Below are 25,443 nucleotides of genomic sequence, written 5' to 3'. Positions count from 1 at the left end.
GGGCTGGGCCAATTTTGACCCCAGGGCTTTTATTTGAACAAACTTGGTAGACACTTATTAGAACATGTTTCATGCTAAATATCTTAGCTCTAGCTCTTTGGGTTCTTTAAAAGAAGATTTTTTAAGTTTTTACTATATGCATTTAGGGAAAATCAATGACCCCCTGGGGCGGGGCCAATTTTGACCCCAGGGCTTTTATTTGAACAAACTTGGTAGACACTTATTAGAACATGTTTGATGCTCAATATCTTAGCCATAGCTCTTTGGGTTCTTTAAAAGAAGATTTTTTAAGTTTTTACTATATGCATATAGGGAAAATCAATGACCCCCTGGGGCGGGGCCAATTTTGACCCTAGGGCTTTTATTTGAACAAACTTGGTAGACACATATTAGAACATGTTTCATGCTCAATATCTTAGCCATAGCTCTTTGAGTTCTTTAAAAGAAGATTTTTTAAGTTTTTACTATATGCATATAGGGAAAAGCAATGACCCCCGGGGCGGGGCCAATTTTGACCCCAGGGCTTTTATTTGAACAAACTTGGTAGACACCCATTAGAACATGTTTCATGCTAAATATCTTAGCTCTAGCTCTTTGGGTTCTTTAAAAGAAGATTTTTTAAGTTTTTACTATATGCATATAGGGAAAATCAATGACCCCCTGGGGCGGGGCCAATTTTGACCCCAGGGCTTTTATTTGAACAAGCGTGGTAGACACTCACTAGAAGATGTATCATGCCAAATATCTAAGCTCTAGCTCTTATGGTTTTTTAAAAGAAGATATTTAAAGTTTTTTCTTTCGGTTGCCATGGCAACCAGAGTTCTGCATGGAATTAAATTCTTTGAACAATTTTAAAGGTGACCACCAAAGGAACATTCCTGTGAAGTTTGGATGAAATTGGCTTAGTGGTTTATGAGGAGATGTCATTTAAAGTAAAAGTTTACGGACGGACGCCGGACGGACGCCGGACGGACGCCGGACGAAAATCGATCACAAAAGCTCACCCTGTCACTTTGTGACAGGTGAGCTAAAAACAAATGAGACATGACTGACAAAAGATCACCAACTATCAACAAATCTCTTCATAAGCAGTTTGTGATCAGTTGAGCACAATAGGTAGGTCCCAATGATCAAATGCTGTTTTTTCATAATTTTACATAATCCCATTTCCCATCCACATATGATACATTAAAGGTGAAAAGTCAAAGCATATTTGTATGTCATATTGGGACTACTGAATATAAATTATTACAAAAAAAAATAGGATTGCTTTACAAAAAGGTAAATTAAATGAGTTGAAGTGACTGAAGTTAAGACCTACACCTCACACATCACAAGTGCTATAATTACTGTGTAATGATTGGCACAGAATTCACCATAAGCTCTTGATGCTTCAACAAAACAAATAATTTTTCGTCAGATTTCTTTCTGTCAGCCATTCTGTACCTACATTGTAAATTAAATACCCATGATAAAATGTGTTTTGTAATGTTTTTGATGGTATTTTAGCAGATATAGTTTAAGAAATGCTCTAGTGTACATTAGGCAACAGTGGCCACTACATTATACAAGTTAAACACCATCATTATAACAGACATTCAGCTTGTTGTACCCATGTTATACACATCTTCTTCTAGCTTGAACATACCTAAATATATCCCAAATAATATTAAATTTCATACAAATATTACATCATATTTTCTTTCATCAAACTGCTAGAAAAGAAAGAATACAAAGAAACCACAAGTCAACACTGAATCAATATGGACAATATTTAAATAAAGGATCTTCATCTTTCATATTTTTTTCTGAACAGTTATTAAGTGACCAATGAAAAAGAAACTTAGAGACAACCCTCATGATATAAGCAAGCTATATAAAGTGTGCATACACCTGAGTTATCCTAGTGAGGTTCTTCTACACCTTCATACAGTTGTATTACAGTAGGACTGTCATACATACAGACAACGTGAATACACTTTGTAACTTGATCACTCAATATATAAACAATTTAACAAACTTGAAATAAAATAACAAACATTTCCCAATATAAACTTTTATAGTTATAATAAAAGGAGGTTTTTTATACTTGGGAAGTTTAAAGAAATGGCTTTAAAGTTTTATCAGAGTTTTGACATAAAGGAGAAGGATTTTGATGAACTGATTTGTAGAGAATGTGCGAGGAATGGAAGCAGTGTTGATACATTGAATTTCTGTGTAGGGTGTGAGAGTCTATTTTGTTTTCAATGTTTACAAGATCACAGAAGAGATAATGATGACCCTCAATGGATTCCGAATGATGAGACTGTAAACAGAAACAACAACCAAAGTCCATCTCATCAACTTGAGACAAATAACAACATCAGGTATTTTGTATAATATATTTTTAAAATGATTTACATTGTAATTTCATCATGAATTTACAGATTTAAGCTGTTTTACTAACATTAAACTATGACCAGAGAGATGTTGTTTAGATACTAATTTTGGGTCTCAAAATATTCAAATTGGTATTTATTGGTACAAGGCCTATAGACTTGGCCTTAAAATATTTTGTGTGAAAGTTTTAGAAAATAAAAATTATTTTCAAACAGAATAAAAAAGAATGTAAAAAAAAATATTTCTCTACTGATATTAAAATCTGATATTTTTCTCATATGTAATGTAATGGTAAATAATAATTATAAGAAAGTAATGCCACAAACCTTAGTGATAAATTTAGATATAACTGACTGCAATGAAATCCTAACAAGAGGGCCATGATGGCCCTGAGGTCGCTCACCTGTATATAGGCCATTAGAAGATATGATGTTAAGTTTTTCCTACACACATATAATGAAAAACAATGATTTCACCCCCCCCCCCCCCGGCAAAGCCAATTTTAACCCAAGGGCTTTTTTTTTAACAAACTTGGTAGACACCCATAAAAGATGTTTCATGCTTAATATCTAAGCTCTAGCTATTTGGGTTTTATAAAATAAGATTTTTTAAGTTTTTACTATACACATATAGTTTAAAACAATGACACCCCTGGGTCGTATCGGGGCCAGTTTTGACCCCAGGGCTTTTATTTGAACAAACTTTGTAGACACTTACTAGAAGATGTTTCATGCTTAATATCTAAGCTCTAGCTATTTGGGTTTTTTAAAATAAGATTTTTTAAGTTTTTACTATACACATATAGTTTAAAACAATGACACCCCTGGGTCGGGGCCAGTTTTGACCCCAGGGCTTTTATTTGAACAAACTTTTGGACACTTACTACAAGATGTTTCATGCTAAATATCTAAACTCTAGCTATTTGGGTTTTTTCAAAGAAGATTTTTAAGTTTTTGCTATACACATATCAGGAAAATGAATGACCCCCTGGGCGGGTCAATTTTGACCCCAGGGCTTTTATTTGAACACACTTGGTAGACACCCATTAGAACATGTTTCATGCTAAATATCTTAGCTCTAGCTCTTTGAGTTCTTTAAAAGAAGATTTTTTAAGTTTTTACTATATGCATATAGGGAAAATCAATGAGCCCCTGGGGCGGGGCCAATTTTGACCCCAGGGCTTTTATTTGAACAAACTTGGTAGACACTCACTAGAAGATGTTTCATGCCAAATATCTAAGCTCTAGCTCTTTGGGTATTTTAATAGAAGATATCTAAAGTTTTTTCTTTCGGTTGCCATGGCAACCAGAGTTTAGCATGGAATTAAATTCTTTGAACAATTTTTAAAGGTGACCACCAAAGGAACATTCCTGTGAAGTTTGGATGAAATTGGCTTAGTGGTTTATGAGGAGATGTCATTTAAAGTAAAAGTTTACGGACGGACGACGGACGTACGACGGACGAAAAGCGATCACAAAAGCTCACCCTGTCACTTTGTGACAGGTGAACTAAAAATGCTTTCAATACAAAGAGAGAGAGGAACACAAAACCACATTCTGAAATTTATCATTGAAATCTTCAGTTGTAAAATATCTGAATAGATATGATTTAAATGTATTTTTTTTTTCTTTGGTGAAATTTATTTGACTGTTTTATAGAATATTTCCTAATTGGAAAAGCCATGCCCTTGTAAGTTGTTAAAAATCTATTAAAAAGAACCCCAATATTTTTATGATTAAAAACATAATATCAAAACAGCTCTAAAGTGATAAATAACTACTGAGGTGAAACATTTTTGCTTACCCTGAATCATAACTACATATTTGGATACACACAATATTAAATGCATTTTTGTGATCAATATATGAGATTTAATCTAATAATTTTATACTATTCATATGGTATGTAGTAGTGGGTAACATCCTATAGTAACCTTACAGCTATATGGGAAGTTCATATTCAAGTTGAATTAACTCCGGGGCTGTCTTGCTCCATTTGTTTACCACAAATTTGCAATGTCATAGCAAGTTTCCATAGATATAAATATAATTGTGAACAACCAAAAAATAAATTCTTAAAGTACCACTTACACATTCATCGGTATCATGCTTTTTACTATGTGATGAAAGAATAAGGAGTTGAAATTTACGCAAAACCATAATTATTACATCCAGTAATATTATCATCAAAGAAAAATTTGTTATCAATCTATGACTATGACAACTCAAGCAATGAGCAATTCTTTATCACATCAAATGTTTGCCTATCATTCATAACATATATCAAATGTATTATTCATAACATATTATATCAAATACTCATAACATATTATATCAAATGTATATTTCATAACATATGATATCAAATGTATAATAAAATATTCATAACATTATATCAAATGTATAATTCGTAACACACACACACACCATATTCTAGATCTGTTCACTAAAAAAAACTGTATCACCCAAAAATATTTACTTCATATAAATATTAATCTTGTGAAATAAGTAAATATAAATTTTCTACTTTCAGTTACAGTAAAAATACCAGTGACAACCAACTTCAGGTAAAATATCAACTCAAACAGTCCCTCCTTGTACTGCAAAAACAACTGAACAATCATATCAATTATGATAAAACAGAAAATGAAAACAGACTTCAGAAAATACAAGAACATGCTGACAGAAAGATAAATGAACTTAGAATGAGAATAATGGACTGGTTGGATGAGATTCAGAAACGATTGACAGATTCTGTACTACATCTTCATGATGAGACAGAGGAGCTTTATGCTGCTCATAAACTACCTGTACATATACTGATGGCAAAAACTGATGCAGCACTCAACAAACTTCATACAACACAAACAGATGATATTGGAGAGCTAGTCTGTTTCACTGAACAAACAAAATCAGAGGCAATGAAACTATTTGAAGATAGTGACAATCATGACAGAAATATACTTAAAAACTTAGAGACTGCTCAGCTAGATAATATTAATACTGTACTGGCCGAGTCTATGGATGAACTTTTATGTAACATCAATGCTCTCACTAATTCCCTGACTACAGATGTTGGTTCCAGTCAAACTGAAGTAAAGTCTTACAATGTGCAGGGTCAAAGGGACACAACTGTGTGTGATATAAACAGTTCATGTTTCATGCCTGACGGATCAATCCTATTGACAGATTGGAATAATACAAATATTAAATTACTGAACCAGAACTACAAGGTGACTAATACATGTGATCTTCCCGGAATACCCTGGGCCATTTGCTGTGCTGGAAATAAAGAGGTAGCTATCTCACTACATTTACTACAAAAAATACAATTTGTATCAGTGACAGAGAACAGACTGGAACTAACACACTCTTTTAAAGTAAGACAGAAATGTCGAGGTGTTTCCTATGCTGACAATAAGATTTATGTTGGCTGTGGAGGTGGTGGAATACTAGAGGGGAGGGGACAAGTCCATGTATACAACAGACACGGGACTCTACTTCAAGCTTTCAAACTGGACAGACTTGGAAACAGCTTGTTTTCATGTCCTCAACATATAGCTATCAGTGATGATAAATCTGAGCTATTTATAGCTGACAAGAACTTTGGCATTATACAGATAAGTCTGTTAGATAAAACTTCAGGTAAAACAAGTATACAGGCATTGGATGGTAGTAAATCAGAGGGAGCTAAAGGGATATGTTTGATAGGTGACTCTACTGTTCTCATGTGTGACTTCATCTTGAACAATATAACTGTTTATAGAAAGGTTGAAGGAAAGATCGAGATGGTTCAAAATCTTCTAGACAAGAAATACAACATATGCAATCCTCAGTCTTTGTGCTACAATAAACTCAACAACCACTTAGTTGTAACCAGTGGGAATTCAAACTTTATTCAAGTGTTTGAAACATCAATTCTGAAGTAGATAATACACATCACAGAGGTTTAAATAAATATACCATAAATCCATATACTTTATCAGTGAAATGATCAAAAGAAGCTTTTTTTCAAAGAGTTTGGAGTTTATTTTGGAGACATTTATAAATCAGGCCTAATAGTCATGATGTTCCATGTAAGAGATATCTTTTTTCATGAGACTTAAAATGTAATTATTATAAAATTACCTGTACAGATAACACAAGGAAGAAATAAAACATTTTGTAGTTTACAATAGAACAGTAAAGCTTTGTTGTAACATGTTTATTGATTGCCATTAGGACATCTTAATAAGTTTACCAACATATGTACAATTATATAACCATGCAAAGCCTATCTAGTCACGGTAAAAGCTGAGTAAAAAACTGATTGTCAAGTTGTCATGCAATTATATTTTTTTTTAAAACTGCACAGTAATAATACATATGTTTAGATAAGCAATGTGGCCGTAATGTAATATAAAATAAAGTGGAGCAGCATCCTTGTGGTTAGGGCATCTGCCCCTCAAGGAATGTAGGTTTGTTTGTTTGTTTGGATTTTAAGGCACGTCAACACATAAATGGCCATATCGTGCCGAATGCTATAATAGGCTTAAAATATTATGTAAAACTTTGTAAGGAATGTAGGTATGTGAATAACATGTTTCCCTCATATGACACCATGACAGCCTAGGTCTAGGAGGTGGACTCAAACATTTTTAATATCAACTAGAACTCCGCGAGTCAGATGTGTCGCCATGTGAACAGAATAGCTGTCACTTAGACATTTTCTTCTTAAATATAGGTTATTGTAAGCTAAGTCAAAAACTGTTTAAATAACAACTTTTATTGATAAAAAGATAATTCCACAATTTCTTTATTCAACTCTGAAGAGCACTAAATTTGCTAGATTCAACAATAGAAGTTTCCATGAAAATATTACAAAACGCTCTTGTCACTAGTTTTCACGACTGTCAGGATTTAAGGCCAAAACGCAAACTGAAAACAGCCTGTCATGGCTACTTATATAGACTCTGAAATGGCCTGGACTGTCACAATTGACCAATCATAACATTCCATTTACCCTGGCAGTCTGGCAGGAAAGACAGGAATTTCTTAAAATGGCAGCCATATTGACAGGAATAATTTAGAAAATGTAAATTAACAAAGTTAACAAATAACAAAATATGCAGTAAACACTTGAATTACATGCTTAACTTGATGCACTTAATATCTGAACCAAAAACAATCATGATTATAGCTTAGAAAAATGAACTATTGATATAAAAAGATTCCAAGTGCCAAGTATTTGAATTTTCCCTCCTGACAAACTTAGAGGTCATACCGGTCATCAAGATTATTATAAAATACAGCAATGCCAGCTAACTTATTGGAAAGTAACTTATATCTTAGGTAAATATGGATTACATTCTATGTTCTTACATGTAAAATGATAAGTATTTGTATATGTTTATGAAAATATCAGCATTTAAAGTTTTGAATCAAGTTAGATAACTCTTATCGGCCATTTTGATGCCAGGATAAACAAAGTAGTAAATTAATCATTTCTTGAAGAATAAACTTCCTTATAGTGCCTTATATAGTCCTAGAGCCTCAGAATGTCCTACATCATGGTCTCAATTCCTTCATTTACCAGAAGATTATCTAAACAAATAAAATCAGCAAATATGAATGGCTGAGTCAAGTTCAGGAATCCTGACAGGTCAAGTTCAGGAATCCTGGCAGGTAAGTTTTACGCATTGACTGAACAGTATTACCTCACTTGTCAATAAATTATGCTAGTTTGATGTTCAAATTATCATAAAGCATATTTTGTTTTAAACTGATATATTCATTACAAGGTCCTGAAAGTAAATTATTTGATAAATATTCACAGTCCCTTACTTTATTTATAAACACCGCTCCTACAATGTACATGTACCTTGAACTTTAGTGTCATTTGAACTGATTGTAACAATGTTACATCAGGATTGATGTAGCTTGAATAGCTTTTATTGCGTAGGAAGCTTTGCCCAGACAAAAATTAAGCATTATTAATAAGAAAGGGCAATAACTTTAAAATCATAAAGTACAGAGTACTGGTTCTTGTGCAGTGCACTTCTTCTCAATGAGATCTATCATCTTATGAAGTTTCAAGTCCATAGCTTTCATAGTTTAGGAGAAATGGCCCGGACAAAAATGAAATATAAAAATAATTAAAGGGCAATAACTCAAAAAATAAGAAGCACAAAGTACCAGTTCTTGTGCACTGCACTTCTTCTTAAAGAGATCTATCACCCTACAAAGTTTCAAGTCCATAGCATTTATAATTTAGAAGAAATGGCTCAGACAAAAATAAAGTATGAAAATTAACAAAGGGCAATAAATCAAAAAATAAGAAGCGCAGAGTACCAGTTCTTGTGCATTGCACTTCTTCTCAACGAGATCTATCATGCTATGAAGTTACAAGTCCATAGCTTGTATAGTTCAGGAAAAATGGCCTGGACAAAAATAAAGTATGAAAATTAACAAAGGTCAATAACTCAAAAATTAAGAAGCGCAGAGTACCGATCCTTGTGCACTGTACTTTGGGTCATTGAAAGAAGCATGCATACCAAGTTTGGAGTCAATCCGACCTATAGTGACAGAGTTATGCTCTGGACAAGCCAAAGGGGATGCTGCCACCGCTGACAACGACATCGCCAACAAAAGTAACCCCTATATATGTCACCTTTTTCAAGGCGACACAAAAAGTTGCAATAATTTATGTTTTATAATTCAGCATGAATGATTATGTCTCAATTGACTGAGTATACCCAATACAATAATACTTTGTAATTTATATCAGCTTACAATAGGCAATGATCACACTAAATCAAAAATCAAAAGCAATTATCCAAATATGCCAAAATCATTCTAAATCTCAAGTCTATTGTAACCATGAAATATGACAAATAACTTATCACCCTGACCGTTTTGATTAAAACACTGAACTGTTACTATATAATGAAGACTTACAGCAGTAAATTTAAAACTTCTTCATTTATTGGTTAGAAGCCATTTAAATTTTTAAGGTTAATCTGACGTTAATCTTCGCATAATTAAGGTTCTCCAAGTTTATCACGGATGCTGTAACAGTTATACTAAGATCACCTCTCTGTTACATGGTGATCAGAAACTATACTTAGAGGTTTTATGGTATGGTAGCTGAGGTTCTATGTTTGGCGACGATTTTCAGTTACCTGGTGTGTCTGTTCTATTTTTTTTAGCTCAAACTACATTTACACATGCCCTAAAAAGGTAGTGTTTAACTTTCCTCGGATAATCCCTCTTCCCTGATTTTGTGTATTTTGTAACTTTATTTTTAGACATATCTGTGAAATTTCTACAACCACTTCAGTTTGATGATAGTAAAATAACTTTCTTCTTATTGTAAATTTAACATGAAAGTTTCTATAATTCTATGATTTCTATCGTACAAAAAAACTTGTCTCAACTTGGGAGGCAATAAAAGTGACAGCTTAACAGCAGATTAACTTCATAACATCTGCTTCATGATGTTGACCATATGTGGAAAATATCTGTATATCAACTTTTTTTATACCTGATAAATAAATGATCAATTTTTTTTTTTCCAATTTATCATTGTAACAATTTATTTTTAGTGGTAACTAGACCATAGTGATTCGTAACAATCATTTAAAATGTCAATAAAGACACAGTCATGTACACATTTCAATCATATGACATTGTCCTGTATTTGTAACAAAAAAAATCACAACAAAATGATTTACACAAGATTAGAGGTCCATGATGGTCTTTCAGAGGACCTCATGTAATGAGATCAATATTAAAATCATTGGAGCTAGCAAAAACTGATAAAGTTTCATTCAGCTAAACAATGTAACGGAAACTGCTAAATTGAACTTATAAAATGCTAACAATATAATAGACAAGAGGGTCATGATGGCCTTAAAATTGCTCACCTGAATATAAAGGAACAAATTATATTATATTAACTAAACAAAAGCAGATATAAAATCTAAATCTTAACCTGATATCACAAAGTTCAAATTTGTATCTGAAATAGCTCATGTGTAAAAACATTACTGGTTGCTATTGCTAAGGGAAAACAACAATTCCAAAAGATGTGTACATATAAGGGAAATTAATGACCCCATACAGCGGGCCAATTTTGACCACAGGGCTTTTATTTGAACAAACTAAGAAGACAAGCACTAGAAGATGATTCATGCTAAATATCCAAGCTCTAGCTCTTTGGGTTTTTTTAAAAGGAGATTTTTAAGTTTTACAATATACATAAATGTATAAGGAAAATCAATAACACCCTTGGAATTAAATTTGTCGAACAATTTTTATAGCTGACCACCAAAGGAATATTCCTGTGAAGTTTGGATGATATTGGCTAAGCGGTTTATGAGGAAATGACGTTTAAAGTAAAAGACGAAATTGTGATCACAAAAGCTCACTTTGTCACTTTGTGACAAGTAAGCTAAAACAACAAATGAAGAAATATTCTAACTTTTTATTTACATGCCAAATTTAAAGATATCAGGTCACCATACCATTATATAGTCTTTCAACACCTGTAATTGGGCATATACAATGTAATAAATCCAGTTTTTCAAGCAAAATTAAATAATAATTTCTACATTAATCATATGTTTCTCAAAATAATTTGGTTACATTTACTTCATTTTATGTACCTTTTGAATATCTTTTAATACTTTCAAGTGAACATTACGCTTAAAAGATACATGTATAGAGGAATTATTTAAGTAATTCTGACAACATGTAATTGAATAACTGGAGGTACATAAGATCTGTTTCATAAAACATGATGTTATTCCAAAAACATTGTAAAACATAAAACAGGTTGCAATTAGAATGAATAAAAGATAAAAGGCATAACATTTATGCTAGCTGTAAACTGTTGATGCGTAATGATGCCCCAAATAAATTACATATTGTAAACATCTTGTTGTTTGTACACTTTATAGCACCCTTGCATAAAGATTTTATTTTAGCTTAAATTCATTAAATTCACTGAAACTATTTTTTTTATTAAATCTTAAAAGTTTAAACAAATATCCAAATGGAATCAACCCTTGCTTGGCTAGTGAGATTATAAAACCCGACTCATGCCCTTGTACTGAAAGTTGCACAAACCCCCTGATATTAAGTGCAAAAACAAAAGGCTCATTTTCTTTTTCTTCTGCTATTTCCCCACAATGCTGCCAAGTGGTGGTGGTCACGTGGGACAGACGGAGAAGAAAAATGGCAGGTGCACAAGTTATATGAGCCGTGTCGAGACAAAACCAACATAATGTGTTTGCGACCAGCATGGATCCAGACCAGGCTGCGCAGTCAATTTAACAATTCTAGATGACAGGCCATAACACAAACAACAGCAGTTATTGATTATTTAAGACAATGTGAGCTACAAATGCACAACAATAATGAATGATAAAGTGTAGTCAAATAATGATGTATAAAACACACATCAAAAACACTTCAACCCTTTACTTATATCCATTTCCTTCTCAATAATATACTTACAGTATAGAATAAGAGAGCAGCTGTAGTTCAGCAGATAGTGTTTGACACAGTACAAACAGGCACATATTAATTATGAGTATTAAATATGTATCACAGTATCACATTAATTTTATTGTAAGATTCTTTCATTATATAAACAAGAGCCCGGTTTGAGCCGGGTGATGCTCCCCGAATAGGTTTTGGACACAGGAATGTACACCTCTTGTAGTTTCAGAGTTATGTCCCTGGAAAAAGTTCAAAGTGCAATAATTCCAAAATTAGGAAAGGCAGAGTTACTGTTCTTTCCATTGCACTTCTAATCACTGTTATCTATCAACTTACAATGTTTCTTGTTGTATCTCTTTATGGGTTTCGAGTTATGTTCCGGGACAAAATTCAAAAAGTAAAAAATAAACCCAAATGGAAATAACTCAGAATTAGGCAAGGCCAGAGTTATTGATTCTCAATCACTGCCACATCTACCCATTGAGATACATCTACCTACGGAAGTTTTTGTTTTGATATCTCTTAAAGGGTTTTACAGCTATGATCCAGTACAAGAATTTTTTCTAAAAGGGAAATAATTAAAAAAATGAGGCTTAACGGTTAGGTTTTTTTTTGCACTGCCTTCTACTGAATGAAGAATCTATCTACCAACAAGGTTTATCTTAAATATTTTCTTATAATTTTAGAGTAATGTTGGCAAATTCAGTGTTAAAATTAAAAAAAGGGCAAAAACCCCAAAATTGGGAAAAAGGGAGTTTTTGGGTTCTTATGCAGGGCACTTTTCCCCTTTGAACTATTCACCAAAAATTTTTCTTTTTGATATCTTTTAAAAGTTTTAGAGTTATCCCCCGGAAAAGGTTTTTTTCCTAAAAGGGGGAGAAAAATTCAAAAATAAAGCTTAACGAGTTTAGGGTTTTCTTTTGAATTTGCACTTCTCCCTAAATTTAAAGATCTATCCCCTACAATTTTTTAAACCCCTTGTTTATTCTTTTATTTTTAAAGGTTATGTTCCGGGACAAAGTTCAAAGTTTTTAAAAATTAAAACAAAGGCCAAAACCCCCAAAAAATTTGGAAAAAAAAGAAAATTGGTTTATGAACTGAAACATCTTACCCATTGAGATCTATTCACCTACAAAGTTTCATTTTTTGATATCTCTTATAGTTTTAGAGTTATGCCCCGGACAAGATTTTTCTATAAAGGGGAGATAATTCAACAACAGCTTGTAAGACAGCGCGCTCGACTTTTTTTAGTGCTTGCCTAATAAAAAACATTGACAGTTAAAAGGGCATAATTCCCAAAAAAATCTTTGACAGAATTACCTTCTCCTGGACATGTTTGGGAATCATGATTGTAAACAAGTATTTCCAACTTTCAAATTAATATCTCAAACAGTTCAGTCAAAAAGTGGACTGGTACTTAAAACTTAACCAAGATTCTAAGTCGATAAAAGGCCTTAATTTTTTAAACAAATCCTTGACAGAGTTACCTTCTCTTGCGTACAGATGGGGGTAATGATGTGAAATAGCATTAAAAGTTTCAAAGCAATATCTCAAAGGGTTAAGGCAATAAGTGGATTTTACCCATATTCAATGTATTTTCTAAGTCAAAAAGGGATAAAATTCTGTCAAAAACCTTGACAGAGTTATGTCCTCTTGTCTGTTGATGAAGGTCGTGATATGCTAAACAAGTATGGTCAGTTTCAAAAGCAATACCTCCATGGTTTTTGAAATAAAGTGAGGTGTACAAAAACTTAACAAGCTCAATACACTTTCTAAGTCAAAAAAAAGGGCCATAACTGTCCAAAAAAACCTTGACAGAGTTATGTACTCTTGTCTGTAGATGGAGGTTATTGATGGTGAACAAGTATGGTAAGTTTCAAAGCCATACTTGTAATAACTTCTGAAATAAAGTGGGGTGGTACGAAAAACTTAACCAGGTGTGCGCCAAACGCCGACTGCTAAGCCGACGCCGACGCCGGGGCGAGTGGATAGCTCCCCTTTTTCATAGGAAAAGTCGATCTAAAAAAATGACGCTTTAAAAAGAGTTATGGGGTTCTTTTGACTGCACTTCTACTCAATGAAGATCTATCTACCTAAAATGGTTTCATCTTGAAATAATCTCTTATAGTTTTTTTAGTTATGTTTCCGGACAAAGTTTCAAAGTGCTGAAATTAACAAAGGCCAATAACGCCAAAATTAGGGAACCCAAAAATAGTTATTGGTCTTATGCACTGCCACCATCTCCCATTGAGAATCTATTCACCTACAAAGTCATGTTGATAATCTCTTATAGTTTTAAGTTATGCCCCGGACAAGAATTTTTCTATAAGGGGAGATAATTCAAAAAAACCGGCAAAAATAGAGTTTGGTTTTTGGACAACTGCAATTCCTCAATGCCCTCACCACTGTTATGAAGTTTAAACAAAATTTATCTCCAAGGGTTTTCAAAGTTGTGTCCGGACAAGAAAACGGACGGACGAACGGACAAGGCGCCGAATTTGCTCCCCCGAAAATTTTCCCGGGGGAGATAAAAAAGAACTCAGAATTATGCCCTTTGCATTCATTAAATAATAAGAAACAAGCATGTGGTCCCCTTTCCTTATTTACTATTACTACTATCAGAAAAAAGAAAGACAGTAAAATACCCAGAACAAAAGTTGCAGCCCAAAAACAGTCCATGACCATTATACAGGAATCAATTATACCATTAAAAACCCAAGTTTATTAAAAGAATGCAGACATGTTGTGAAATGTTGTTATGAGAAAGTTAAACACATAAAAAGCGGGAAATTATTCAAACACTCAAAACTCACCAAATTACTAACTTTCTCCTTTCATATCATATTTGAAAACACTCTTTTACTACCTGACTCTTAATAATTTAAAATAAAAAAAACATAAATTGCTATTAATAACTTCAAAATTTTACAAATTTTCATGCCAAATCCATATACTGTGTTTTATGTGTGTTTTATACTTGCAAAGAAAACAATTCTCGTCTTATAAATAGAGTTTGTATTTACCTTTAGTAATTGTTACATACATGCATTATTTCCTGGATTAAAAATTTGATTGCTTTTTTCTGCAAGTTAAATGAGAATCTGGAAGCCATTGCATGGTGTTCAAGTTACATGAAACATGCCCGGCTCTGTAACTTAAGAGTGGACAAAAACAAGTAACTACATGTTAAGTTTGGTAAACATCCTAATACATGGAGAAACTACAGGTAAAAAATATGAGCTGAAACACTTGGATAAAAATTTTTCAAAAAAGATTAAAAAATACCTTCAAATGCATGGTGATCTTAGCTGGCAAAGAATTAATCTTAGTACTCAAACAATTTGTTTATTTGATAAACTAGAACTCCAAACGAGTCGGATTTGTTCGCCTTGTGAAACAATGTAGTTTAGGAGAAATGGGCCAGACCCAAAAATGAAATATGAAAAATAACGAAGGGCCAATAACTAAAAAAATAATAAGTGCAGAGCAGCAGTTTCCGTGGCACTGCCACCTTCTGTATCGAATTTAAGAATCTAATTCATTCTATGGATGTTTCAAGTCCATAGCTTTCATACTTGAGGAGAAATGGACCAGGGACAAAAATAAAGTAAGGAGAATCAAACAAAGGGCAATAACTCAAAAAAACGGAAGAAAATGCAGAGTATCAGTTCTTATGACTGACTTTTTCTTAATTAGAGATCTATCATCCTATTGAAGTTTCAAGTCCATAACTTTTTACTTTTTGGAAATAAATGGCCTGGACAACAAATTAAAGTATGAAAATTAACCAAAGGGCCATAACTTCAAAAAAAAGAAATGCAGAGTACCGGTTCCCTTGTGCACTGCACTTCTTCTTAATTTGAGATCTTATCATCCTATGAAGTTTCAAGTCCATAGCTTTTATACTTAAGAGAAATGGCGGGCCGGGGACAAAATTAAGGTATGAAAATAAACAAAGGGCAATAACTCAAAAAAGAAAGAAATGCCAGAAGTACCTGTTTTGTGCACTGCACGTCTTTCTTAAAATGAAGACCTATCATCCTTTATGAAGTTGTCAAGGGGCCATTAGCTTTTTTAGTTGAAAAGAAAATGGCCCGGACAAAATTAAAAGTATGAAAATTTAAACAAAGGGCAATAAACCAAAAAAAAGGGAAGAAATGCGAGAGTACTTGTTCTTTGTGCACTGCCACTTCTTCTTAATTTGAGACCTTCATCCTATTGAGAAGTTTTCAAGTCCATGTTTTATTTACCATTAAAGGAGGAAATGGCCCGAACAAAAAAAAAGTATGAAAAATTAAACAAAAGGGCAAGTAACTAAAAAAAATTAGGAAGTTGCAGAAGTACCGATTTATTGTGACTGCATTCTTCTTAATGAGATATATCATCCTATGAAGGTTTCAATCCATATGCTTTTTTAGTTGAAAGAAATTTGGCCCGGGACAAAAATTTGAAAGTAGGAAAATTAACAAAAGGGCAATAAAGTTCCAAAAAAAAAACTGCAGGAAGTACTCCGGTCCTTTGTGCACTGCCACTTCGGGATTTTGAAAGAAGCAGGCATCCAAAAGTTGAAAGTCAATCAGAATTATAGTGACTGAGTTATGCTCCGGACAAGCTTTAGGGGACAACCGACGCCGACAAAAGATAACCCCTAATATTAGTCACCTTTTCAAGGTATACATGTCACCTTTTCATGGTGGACACAAAAAGTGGAACCTTTGCAGAAAAAAGTTGGGCCAAAGTAAAAAATTACAGTAATGACCTTTCTGATCTGGTAATCATTTTCAATGACACCATTCATTAGACTTGGGTTTGGTCTGCCAGATTCCTCCGTCCACCATGCTGTATAACACCTTCCTCGGGTAACATGATTCATCTGTTATAAGATTGGTTTAACTATATAAACTGCTTTTTAAGTTGTCTGTTCATTCGCCTTAAAAAATACAAAACAATAAATACTTAATTCACCATTTCCGTGCAAGGGTCGTATTCCAGAAAAAACAAAAATCACGGAAAGCGGTCTAACACAGATAAAATTTTTTTGAAAATGAAAACCATACATGAAATATCCCTAATGTTTTTTTAAAAATTAATCATTTCAAGTTAAATTACATTAAAATTCTTTCAGGTGGGATAGAAAGGGAAAAACTTTATTTAACAAAACTAAACCACATTCTTTGGTTAAAAAAATTGGTTCCGGGAAAAACTGATTTTTTCTCTGCAACATCTTTATGGGTTTTTCAAAATTTTATTTGTCTGGGTTGTAGTAAACATAAAAAAAAATTTTTGGGACACGGGCGGGACATTTTATTCAGCATTACCCTTCATTTTTCTAGTAAAATCCGGGACAGTAATAGAGCTTGACTTTAAGATAAAAAAATAATTTTTCTTTCACCCTTTAGAGAATTTTTAATAAACAAGAGTGGGAGGACAGCCCCACCCCGCTTTCTTTATGTTTGATAGAAAAAAAAGCCTTGCAATGCTAAAACAAGAACGGTTGAACCGGGGTGATGCCCCCCGAGAAGGTTCTGGACACAGGAATGTTATAAAAAAAAATGAACAAAGGGCAAAAACTCCAAAATTTAGGCAAGGCGGAGTTATGTTTTTTTTGCAAACCTGCACTTCTATTCAATGAAGATCTATCTATCTATAAAGTTTCCTTTTGCATTGATTATCAGAGTTTAATGGGTCCCGGTAAAATTCAAAAGGTAAAAATTGAACAAAGGGCAAATAACTCCCCAAAATTAAGACCAGGCTTTGTTTAGTTCTTTAAGCATGCAGTTTCTATCCATTGATTATCTAGCTACCTACAAAGTTTCATGTTGATGTCCGTATTGATAGTTTTAAAGTTATTGTTCCGGAACAAAAATATCAAAAAGTAAAAATTAAAACAATGGGCAAAATAAAACTTCAAAATAAGGCAAAGGCAGAGTAATGATTCTTAAGCACATGCACTTCCACCCAATGAGACCTATCTACTACAAAGTTTTCATGTTGATATCTCTTACAATTTTAGTAGTAATGTCCCGGACAAAGTTCCCAAAGTGTCAAAATGAACAAAGAGGGCCAATTTAACTCCAAAAGTAAGCAAGACAGCATGTTGTAAACAGTTCTTGTTGCACTGCAAACCTACCTGAATGAGATCTATCTACCAACAAAGTTTCATGTTTGATACCCTATTATAGTTTTAGAAGTTATGTCCTGGACAAAGTTCAAAGTGTAAAATAAACAAAAGGGGGGATAATTAAAAAATTAGCGGCAAGGCAGAGTTACGGTTCTTGTGCACTGCACACCTACTCAATGAGATCTTATCTACCTTACAAAGTTTCATGTTGATACCTCTTATACTTTAAAACAGTTATGTCCTGACAAAGTTCAAAGGCTGTAAAATAAAACAAGGGGGATTAATTCAAAAATTAGGCAAGGGCAGAGTAACGGGGTTCTTGTGGCACTGCACCACCTACTCAATGGAGATCTTTATACCTACAAAATTTCATGGTTGATACCTATTATTGTTTTAGAGTTTATGTCCTGGAAATAAAGTTCAAAGTGTAAATAAACAAAGGGGGCATAATTTTCAAAAATTAGGCAAGGCAGAGTTACCGGGGTTCTTGTGCACTGCACACCCTACTCAATGAGATCTAATCTACCTACAAAGTTTCATGTTGATACCTCTTATACTTTTAGAGGTTATTTCCCGGACAAAGTTTCAAAGTGTAAAAAAAAAAGGGGGGATAATTAAAAAAAATTAAGGCAAGGCAGAGTTACGGTTTTTCTTGTGGCACTGCACACCTACTCAATGAGGATCATCTACCTTACAAAGTTTTCATGTTGATACCTGCTTATAAGTACTTTTAGAGTTAATAGCTCCCGGACAAAGTTCAAAGTGTAAAAATAAACAAAGGGAATAATTAAAAAAATCGGCAAGGGCAATTACTGTTCTTGGCACTGCACACCTTTACTCAATGAGAATTTTACTCACTACAAGTTTTCATGTTTTACCTCTTGTTGTTTCAAAGTTATGTCCCGGACAAGAAAAGGACGGACGGAAAAAATAAAAAAAAAAAAACGGAAAACGGACAAAGGCGTTCGACTATAATGCTCCCCCATAAATTTGTTGGGGCATTAAAAAATTTAAGTTACAAAAAGGGGGCCTATTATGTCTAAATAAGTGAATAAAAATTTCAAACTTATTTCAAAGCCAATGTCCAATGGGGAAAGGGGGAAAATAGTTGAGGTTTGTAAACCAAATCTTTAACCCATAAATTTCTATGTCAAAAAGGGGGATTATTTTAAAATAAGAACAAGCTAAGGGCAAAATTGTTCATTTAAACAATGTGAAAGAATTAAAATAAAAGCAATATTTAAAAAAGGGAAGAAACTAAGTTACTTTCATCACTTTGACATGATTGGAGAAATGGGGAATCAATCTTGAAAAATATTTCATGCCAAGTTTTCCTGCCTCCGTTGATGAAAATGAAAGTATTTTACTGACTTTTCGCCATTCGCAATCACAATCTGACCTATTGTGTTTTCCCGGGGGTCACTATAAAAACACAACGCAATGAAATCTCATCATTCTGACCTGTAAAAAATAAATCAAGATATATGTACATGTACAATTTAACACACAGACACTTTACTTGATTCAGACACTGGAAAACCTGTAAAAAAAAAGTTCAATGGATATTTTTATGATTGACGCAAAAATATTTTCATTTTAAAATATCAATCTTTTAGGAAAAATGTTATTGTCCCTTTTTTTATATTACAAACAAAAATTTTAAAATGGGGAACACAACTATTTAGGACAGCCATGCTCAATTTAATAAATCAATTGTCTCATAGGACAGCAAGAGTCACATGGGTACTTTGATCAGAATTTCTATACAAACATTGCTAGAGTGGAAGACATGTTAAATTTCTAGTGAGTATAATATAGTTAGTGGTATATGGGAAAAGAAGTTGCACACAAAACCTGAACTACATTTTATGTTATTACCCTTCACTTTTTTTCGTAATGTTAATTTCCCATAGGTCACTGGGAGTTCTTCTTACTGATAAAGCAAGTGTACCACATGACTAAGAAATTTGTACTGTTACATGGATAACAGTACTTTTTAAATCTAATCATGTTTTTTCCCCTACAATAATTAAAATGATCGCCTTTTTCCTAAGTTATTGAAGGGGAATGTATGTGTCAAAATGGAACAAGCGGACGATTAAAGCATGCAACAAAGGATAATTTCATTAAGTTAATCGTTTAAAAAGGCAGATGGGGGGTAGACAAAAGTAGGATATCATATTTCACCCTGGTCAAAAAACGGGTAAGGTGAATATTCGGATGGATCTAAAACTGCGAAACAGGTTTATAATTACTACTTTGACCCCGTTTTTTTTTTAAATCTTTCCCCAAAATCCAAAAAAAAAGCCCAAGTAAATTATGGAAGCCAGCTTTCAGAGGGTTTAGATTTCTCAGATTATTTAAACCCTATAAATTTTAAACCCCTTTTTGTTTTGATTTTAAATAAAAAAATGAAAACAGCCCTTTTTGTATGTTTATGACTGGAAGATATCATTTGCTTTAAGAATAAAAAAAAAATAACTTCTTTTAATACACTTTCAATTTTCAAGGTAAGTATGTTTAGTTTTATTGTTTTTTTTTTCAATTTTGTTACTTTTAAAATAAAGTTTTAAAATTTTTTAATATATTTAAAGAAAAACATTAAAAGATCAAATTTTTTCACAGTAAAAACTACAAATTTTTAACCCCTGTTTTTGATTTTTATAAAACAAAAAAAGCCCCGGTGCGCCGGGATTATTTTACAAAAATGCATCGCCGGTTTTTTTTTACCTCCCAGGTGTTTTACCCTTTTCCCTAAACCCCCATTTTGTTTAAAAAAAAAGATAATAAAAAAAATTTTTGTCAATTTTTTTTGTGAAAACTATTAGAATGAAAGAAAATGGTCCTTTAAAAGAAAATGAAACCCAACACCAATATTTTTTAATTTTAGTCGTTAACACTCTATAGACGTTTAAAGTGTTGACGTTACTTGACGTCACCAATGTAGCGGTCAACCAAAGTGGTTACGTGCAAAACAATCAAATCAAGTACGCCTATTTTAATGTCGCAAACGAGTGTTAAGTTTTACATTTATTTCACTTTTAAGAATTTGTATTTCGCTTTGAAAAATTATAGAGTGAAATAAAAAAAACAAACAAAATTTTACCAACGTTTTCAAAATTTGTTATTCTCAAAAATGTTTCAACACACGGTAGATTTATCGACAGTTTTTTCAAACCCACTGGATCAGCCTTTAAAGAACGTTTCTATGGGAAACTCTCAGGCCGAAAACAAATTTAACCACCAAGCATAGAGTCCAACTTTAAAAATAATAATTATATTTTTTCTTGAAACGTGTTAGAATGGAAATAAGATATTAATTCTTCGTGCATTATTGTATAAATAATGCACGTTTTTCATTCAAATGCTTTGTAATTAATCACTCAGGCCTATCGGCCTTCGTGATTATATTACTACGCATTTGAACTCAAACCGTGCATTATTCTACAACAATGCACTCAGAATTGATATCTATTTCCTAAACACATAGGTTTGTGGGAAACAGTAAAAATACCATCCTTTGTATAAATACAATAACGCCTCGGATAACAGTATTTTCCTCTGGAATATATATTTACTGTAATCCACAAGTCTATGTGTTATTTATACTACTACAAAATTAATGTGAGTAGGATTGACCAACTTCTCCCTTAAAAAGTAAGTCTAAAAGTAAATTCAGAGAATCAATCAAGACATAACAACATAAACTAGAATAAACAAGGTGTAAATCTTACCAAGATCAACAGAGAATACTCCACAAATTTGTTCTTTAGCTGATTTTCTATCTTTATCTTTCACAGAACTCACTGCATTTTCTGGGAACTGAAGATTGTATGAGAGTGACTCAGGACTTGATGGTGTGTCAAGGTAAATGACTGGTTCTAGCTGTAATGATGATGGGGAGGAGGAGTATGGACTTGGTGGATCTGAATCAGGGCCGGACGTTGTGGTTGAGGAATCAGATGAATATCGTTGGCATGTAATTGAAATATCAGGTGCTACCATATCATTGCCAATTAGTCCAACTGTGGCTCCTGTTGTATTTACAAGATCTAAACTCTGAGGATGAGGTGGTACACTTTGTGCATTTTTACTTGAGTTTTCTTCTGAGCCATTTCTTTCTTTCTCTTTCATGTTAGCTCCATTCATTATATTTTCAGCAACAGAATCTTTATTGCTGCTTACAGATTGCTCATGTGAACACTTGTGTGGTTTATAATTACTGCATTCATCACTCTCCTTGCTGTCTATATTGTTCTGTTCAGACAGAACTTCATCATCTAGCTCTTCAGTGGTTACACATAAACTATCACCATCCATTTCAATACTGATTGATTTACCTGAACTTGTCCGCAGCTTTCTCTGTTTATTTGTATTCATTTGGTGCTTATTTGATTCTTCCATACTGTTTTGTTTGCAAGTTGTAACTTCATCTTCTAGTGCAAGTTGTGTCAAATTATTCAGCTCTGTATTAATGTTACTAACATCTCCAACATATAAATCATTGACATGCTGACCAACCATTTTAACTTTTCTTGAATTATTAATGCATCTTTCATTGTTCTGTACACTTTCCTCACCTAATGAGGCAGAACCTGAGTCAAGTCTACTACTTCCATTGCTAGCACTTTCATTAACCTGGGTAAAGCTGTCTAAACTATCTTCCTTTGACCCAGTAGAATCTGAATTACCGTCAACTGCTTCTTCCTCCTTGTCTGTATTCTGTAGGAATTTCTCACCCATATCACTACCTATAGACACACAAGAATCCAGAGGGGACAAGTCTGTCATACATGTTGTGGGTGTGGTTGCACTATTTTCAGCTTTAGAGTATTCTTGACGAGGTTTACGTCTGGGACTGGATTTTGGAGTAGCACCATGTGATCTGTTGGGACTATTTTCAATACTTCTGGTATTTTTTCTGAGGGTTGAATTTGGAATCCATGTTAGAATCAATGTTGGTCCAGTAATCTAATGTTTAACAAAAATAATTCATACAAATAAATGAATGATACAATGTTGTTTTAAGAGAAATAATCATTCAATATCTTTGTCACATAACATGTTAAAATGACAATTCGCAACTTTAAACAACTGTCTTCATTTGCTACATATCAAATGCCACTCCATGCCTCATTACAAGTCCTGTCTGCAACCAAAGCGCGTTCCACTTTTCTTGGTGATTTCAAGTTTGAAGTAATTATATCTTTAATGTATGTTTTTTAAGGAAAAGGCAAATATTTCAAGACAAAAGGGAAATAATTAAGCAAAAATAGCTTTCAGGAGTACAGTGTATCTGCCCCTTAGAAATGCACTTCAATTTTATTTTATGCTTGAAGTGCATTTTTAAGGGACAGACCAAATTAATTTGACAATTTATTGAGAATGCAGCTTCCCAAACATAGTTTATACATTCACTTATTCAAATAAGACATATTCAGGAAGAATTTACAAGATTTCAATAAATTTCTGCAGTAAAAGTATTTAATATAGTTATCTTTAAAACCAGTCCTAAGCGAACAAATGCTTCACCAGCAGCCATTAAAATTCCGTAGATTATCTTTGCCAAAGCATATACTTTAATCTAGAAATGTGACCATAGGACATGAATGCCTCCACATTCTGAGATTTTGTCAGACAGCAAGACAGACAAAATTTATCTGACCTCCCCTCTCCGTATGTGGGGCATAAATGTCTGTGATAGTATCAAAATGTTACAAATATTATAAAGTTTAAATTATATTTTATATTTATTTGTGACAGTGAAATCATGTTTTATAAAAACCTTGTCATTAGTTGATCTAAGGGTGAGATATCCCTGGTGATGCTCCATTTTGTCAGTAGTTAAAGTTGCTGGTGGGTGCACACATACATTGTTCTTACAGTAGATTATCTCTCCATCCAGTGGTGGGGGCTTCAAATTAGTTGGTGAAGAAAACCCCAATAAGTTTGAGGCCTTCTTGAAAATATTGCTGAATGCCATTCTCCTGAACCTACCACCTTATCATCCCAAGTTTTCCTGGGGGAAAAAACAACATAAAAAACATGCAATTATCCAAATTAGAATGATTTTCAACTATATTGTACACTGTTACATGTATTTAAAACAAAATTTAATGTGATGACAAAAGCTATCTACTTTTTCTAAAGAAGCTTGTTTTATTTAATAACTAAAAGAATATGATTTTGTCCACAGATAAAGTGTTGTTTCTGTAATTTGTAAATAAACTTGCTGTCTTTGATTAGGTACTTTATTTAAATTAGAAAACAATTACAGGTATAAGACATTCCAGTCTCTCTTGTTTAAATAGGTATATTTTTACTATCTGGAAATAATTTTGCCATAAAAATGATTAAGAAGTGACATGCACAGTAAATATATCTCTGAAAACATATACACAATATTCCATTTGATCAACCTTAGATGTGTTTTATATTGAATCATGATAGAAATGGTGCTTTCTCTGATGATATATGATAGTCCTTGAATAAACCTTAACAAAAAGGAAATCTTAAATGTATACAACATGTACAGTCATGATGCATCAAATATGGATTAGTTCTTTCATAAATCAAGTTAAATGAAAAACAGAAAAGAAAGCTATTTAAATATCTTTACAGCAATTATAAAATTGAGCCGCATCACAACAAAACCAACATAATGGGTTTGCGACCAGCATTGATCCAGACCAGCCTGCATATCCGCGCAGTCTGATCAGGATCCATGCTGTTTGCTATCAGTTACTTGTTATAGGGTCTGTAAGCGAACAGTATGGATCCTGATCAGTCTGCGCGGATGCGCAGGCTGGTCTGGATCCATGCTGGTCACAAACCCATTATGTTGGCTTTGTCATGACGTGGCTCACTGATGACAATTACCTAGAGATCAATTAACTACAACACATGTATCACTTTCAGGTATTTTTATCCATTACAATTAAACGATTAATCACTATAAAGATAAAAAAATATGTTCGAGAGAAATCTCTCTTTATTCAAAACCTATATGAAATTATGTACATCGAACTGTACAAATTACAGTCCAATTTTAACTCTTCTCTTCCTTCCTGAGTAATTAAAAAAGATCTTATATGTTTTTAACATAATTTACAATGAAAAAATCACCATGAATTATTTCACATGACTGTATGTAAGGAAACCATGCTTTATATTGTAGAACAAGTGATTAAAACTCTGAAGGATACGTATGTAGGACAATGTTAATTACTAACAAAGCAGAATAATAATCAGGTTAAGATAAAAGATCGTGAAACCTTGGCCCAAAATCAATTCCATCGGGAATGAGCTTTAGAAATTAACTACTTTAAACCTGCACTAAAAATTACAAGCTGTTATAGGTGTTGTATATGCACAAGTGATTTTGTAAGGTCAGTATGGGATAGTTCCTGCGACCAATACTGATCATTTTATACATGAATTATACTTTTTATTACTCTTTGC

The 25,443-nt window shown here is 33.1% G+C and overlaps 2 protein-coding genes across 2 annotated transcripts in view; one reads left to right on the top strand and one right to left on the bottom strand.

Annotated features, from left to right (window-relative positions):
* The window catches only part of LOC132735988 (TBC1 domain family member 16-like), a 44,334-nt gene that overhangs the window by 16,759 nt on the left and 2,132 nt on the right, over positions 1-25,443 (bottom strand). Inside the window, exons 2-5 of the mRNA XM_060723033.1 lie at positions 23,768-24,001; positions 21,717-22,953; positions 19,491-19,522; positions 16,621-16,734 (exon numbers count right to left, since the gene is read on the bottom strand). Of these exons, the coding sequence (XP_060579016.1) occupies positions 16,621-16,734; positions 19,491-19,522; positions 21,717-22,953; positions 23,768-23,965 (1,581 nt within the window). The 5' untranslated portion in view covers positions 23,966-24,001. The remainder of the gene's footprint in view (positions 1-16,620; positions 16,735-19,490; positions 19,523-21,716; positions 22,954-23,767; positions 24,002-25,443) is intronic.
* LOC132735966 (uncharacterized) lies at positions 1,923-6,687 on the top strand. The gene is made up of 2 exons (XM_060723005.1): positions 1,923-2,366; positions 4,912-6,687. The coding sequence occupies exons 1-2, from the start codon at positions 2,107-2,109 to the stop codon at positions 6,305-6,307; spliced, it is 1,656 nt and encodes a 551-aa protein (XP_060578988.1). The 5' UTR covers positions 1,923-2,106; the 3' UTR covers positions 6,308-6,687.

The sequence above is a fragment of the Ruditapes philippinarum genome, unplaced genomic scaffold, assembly GCF_026571515.1.
Source record: "Ruditapes philippinarum isolate M1 unplaced genomic scaffold, ASM2657151v2 ctg1381_1_1_1_1, whole genome shotgun sequence".
Classification (NCBI taxonomy): Eukaryota; Metazoa; Mollusca; class Bivalvia; order Venerida; family Veneridae; genus Ruditapes; species Ruditapes philippinarum.
This window is presented reverse-complemented; position numbering and strand designations above follow the sequence as displayed.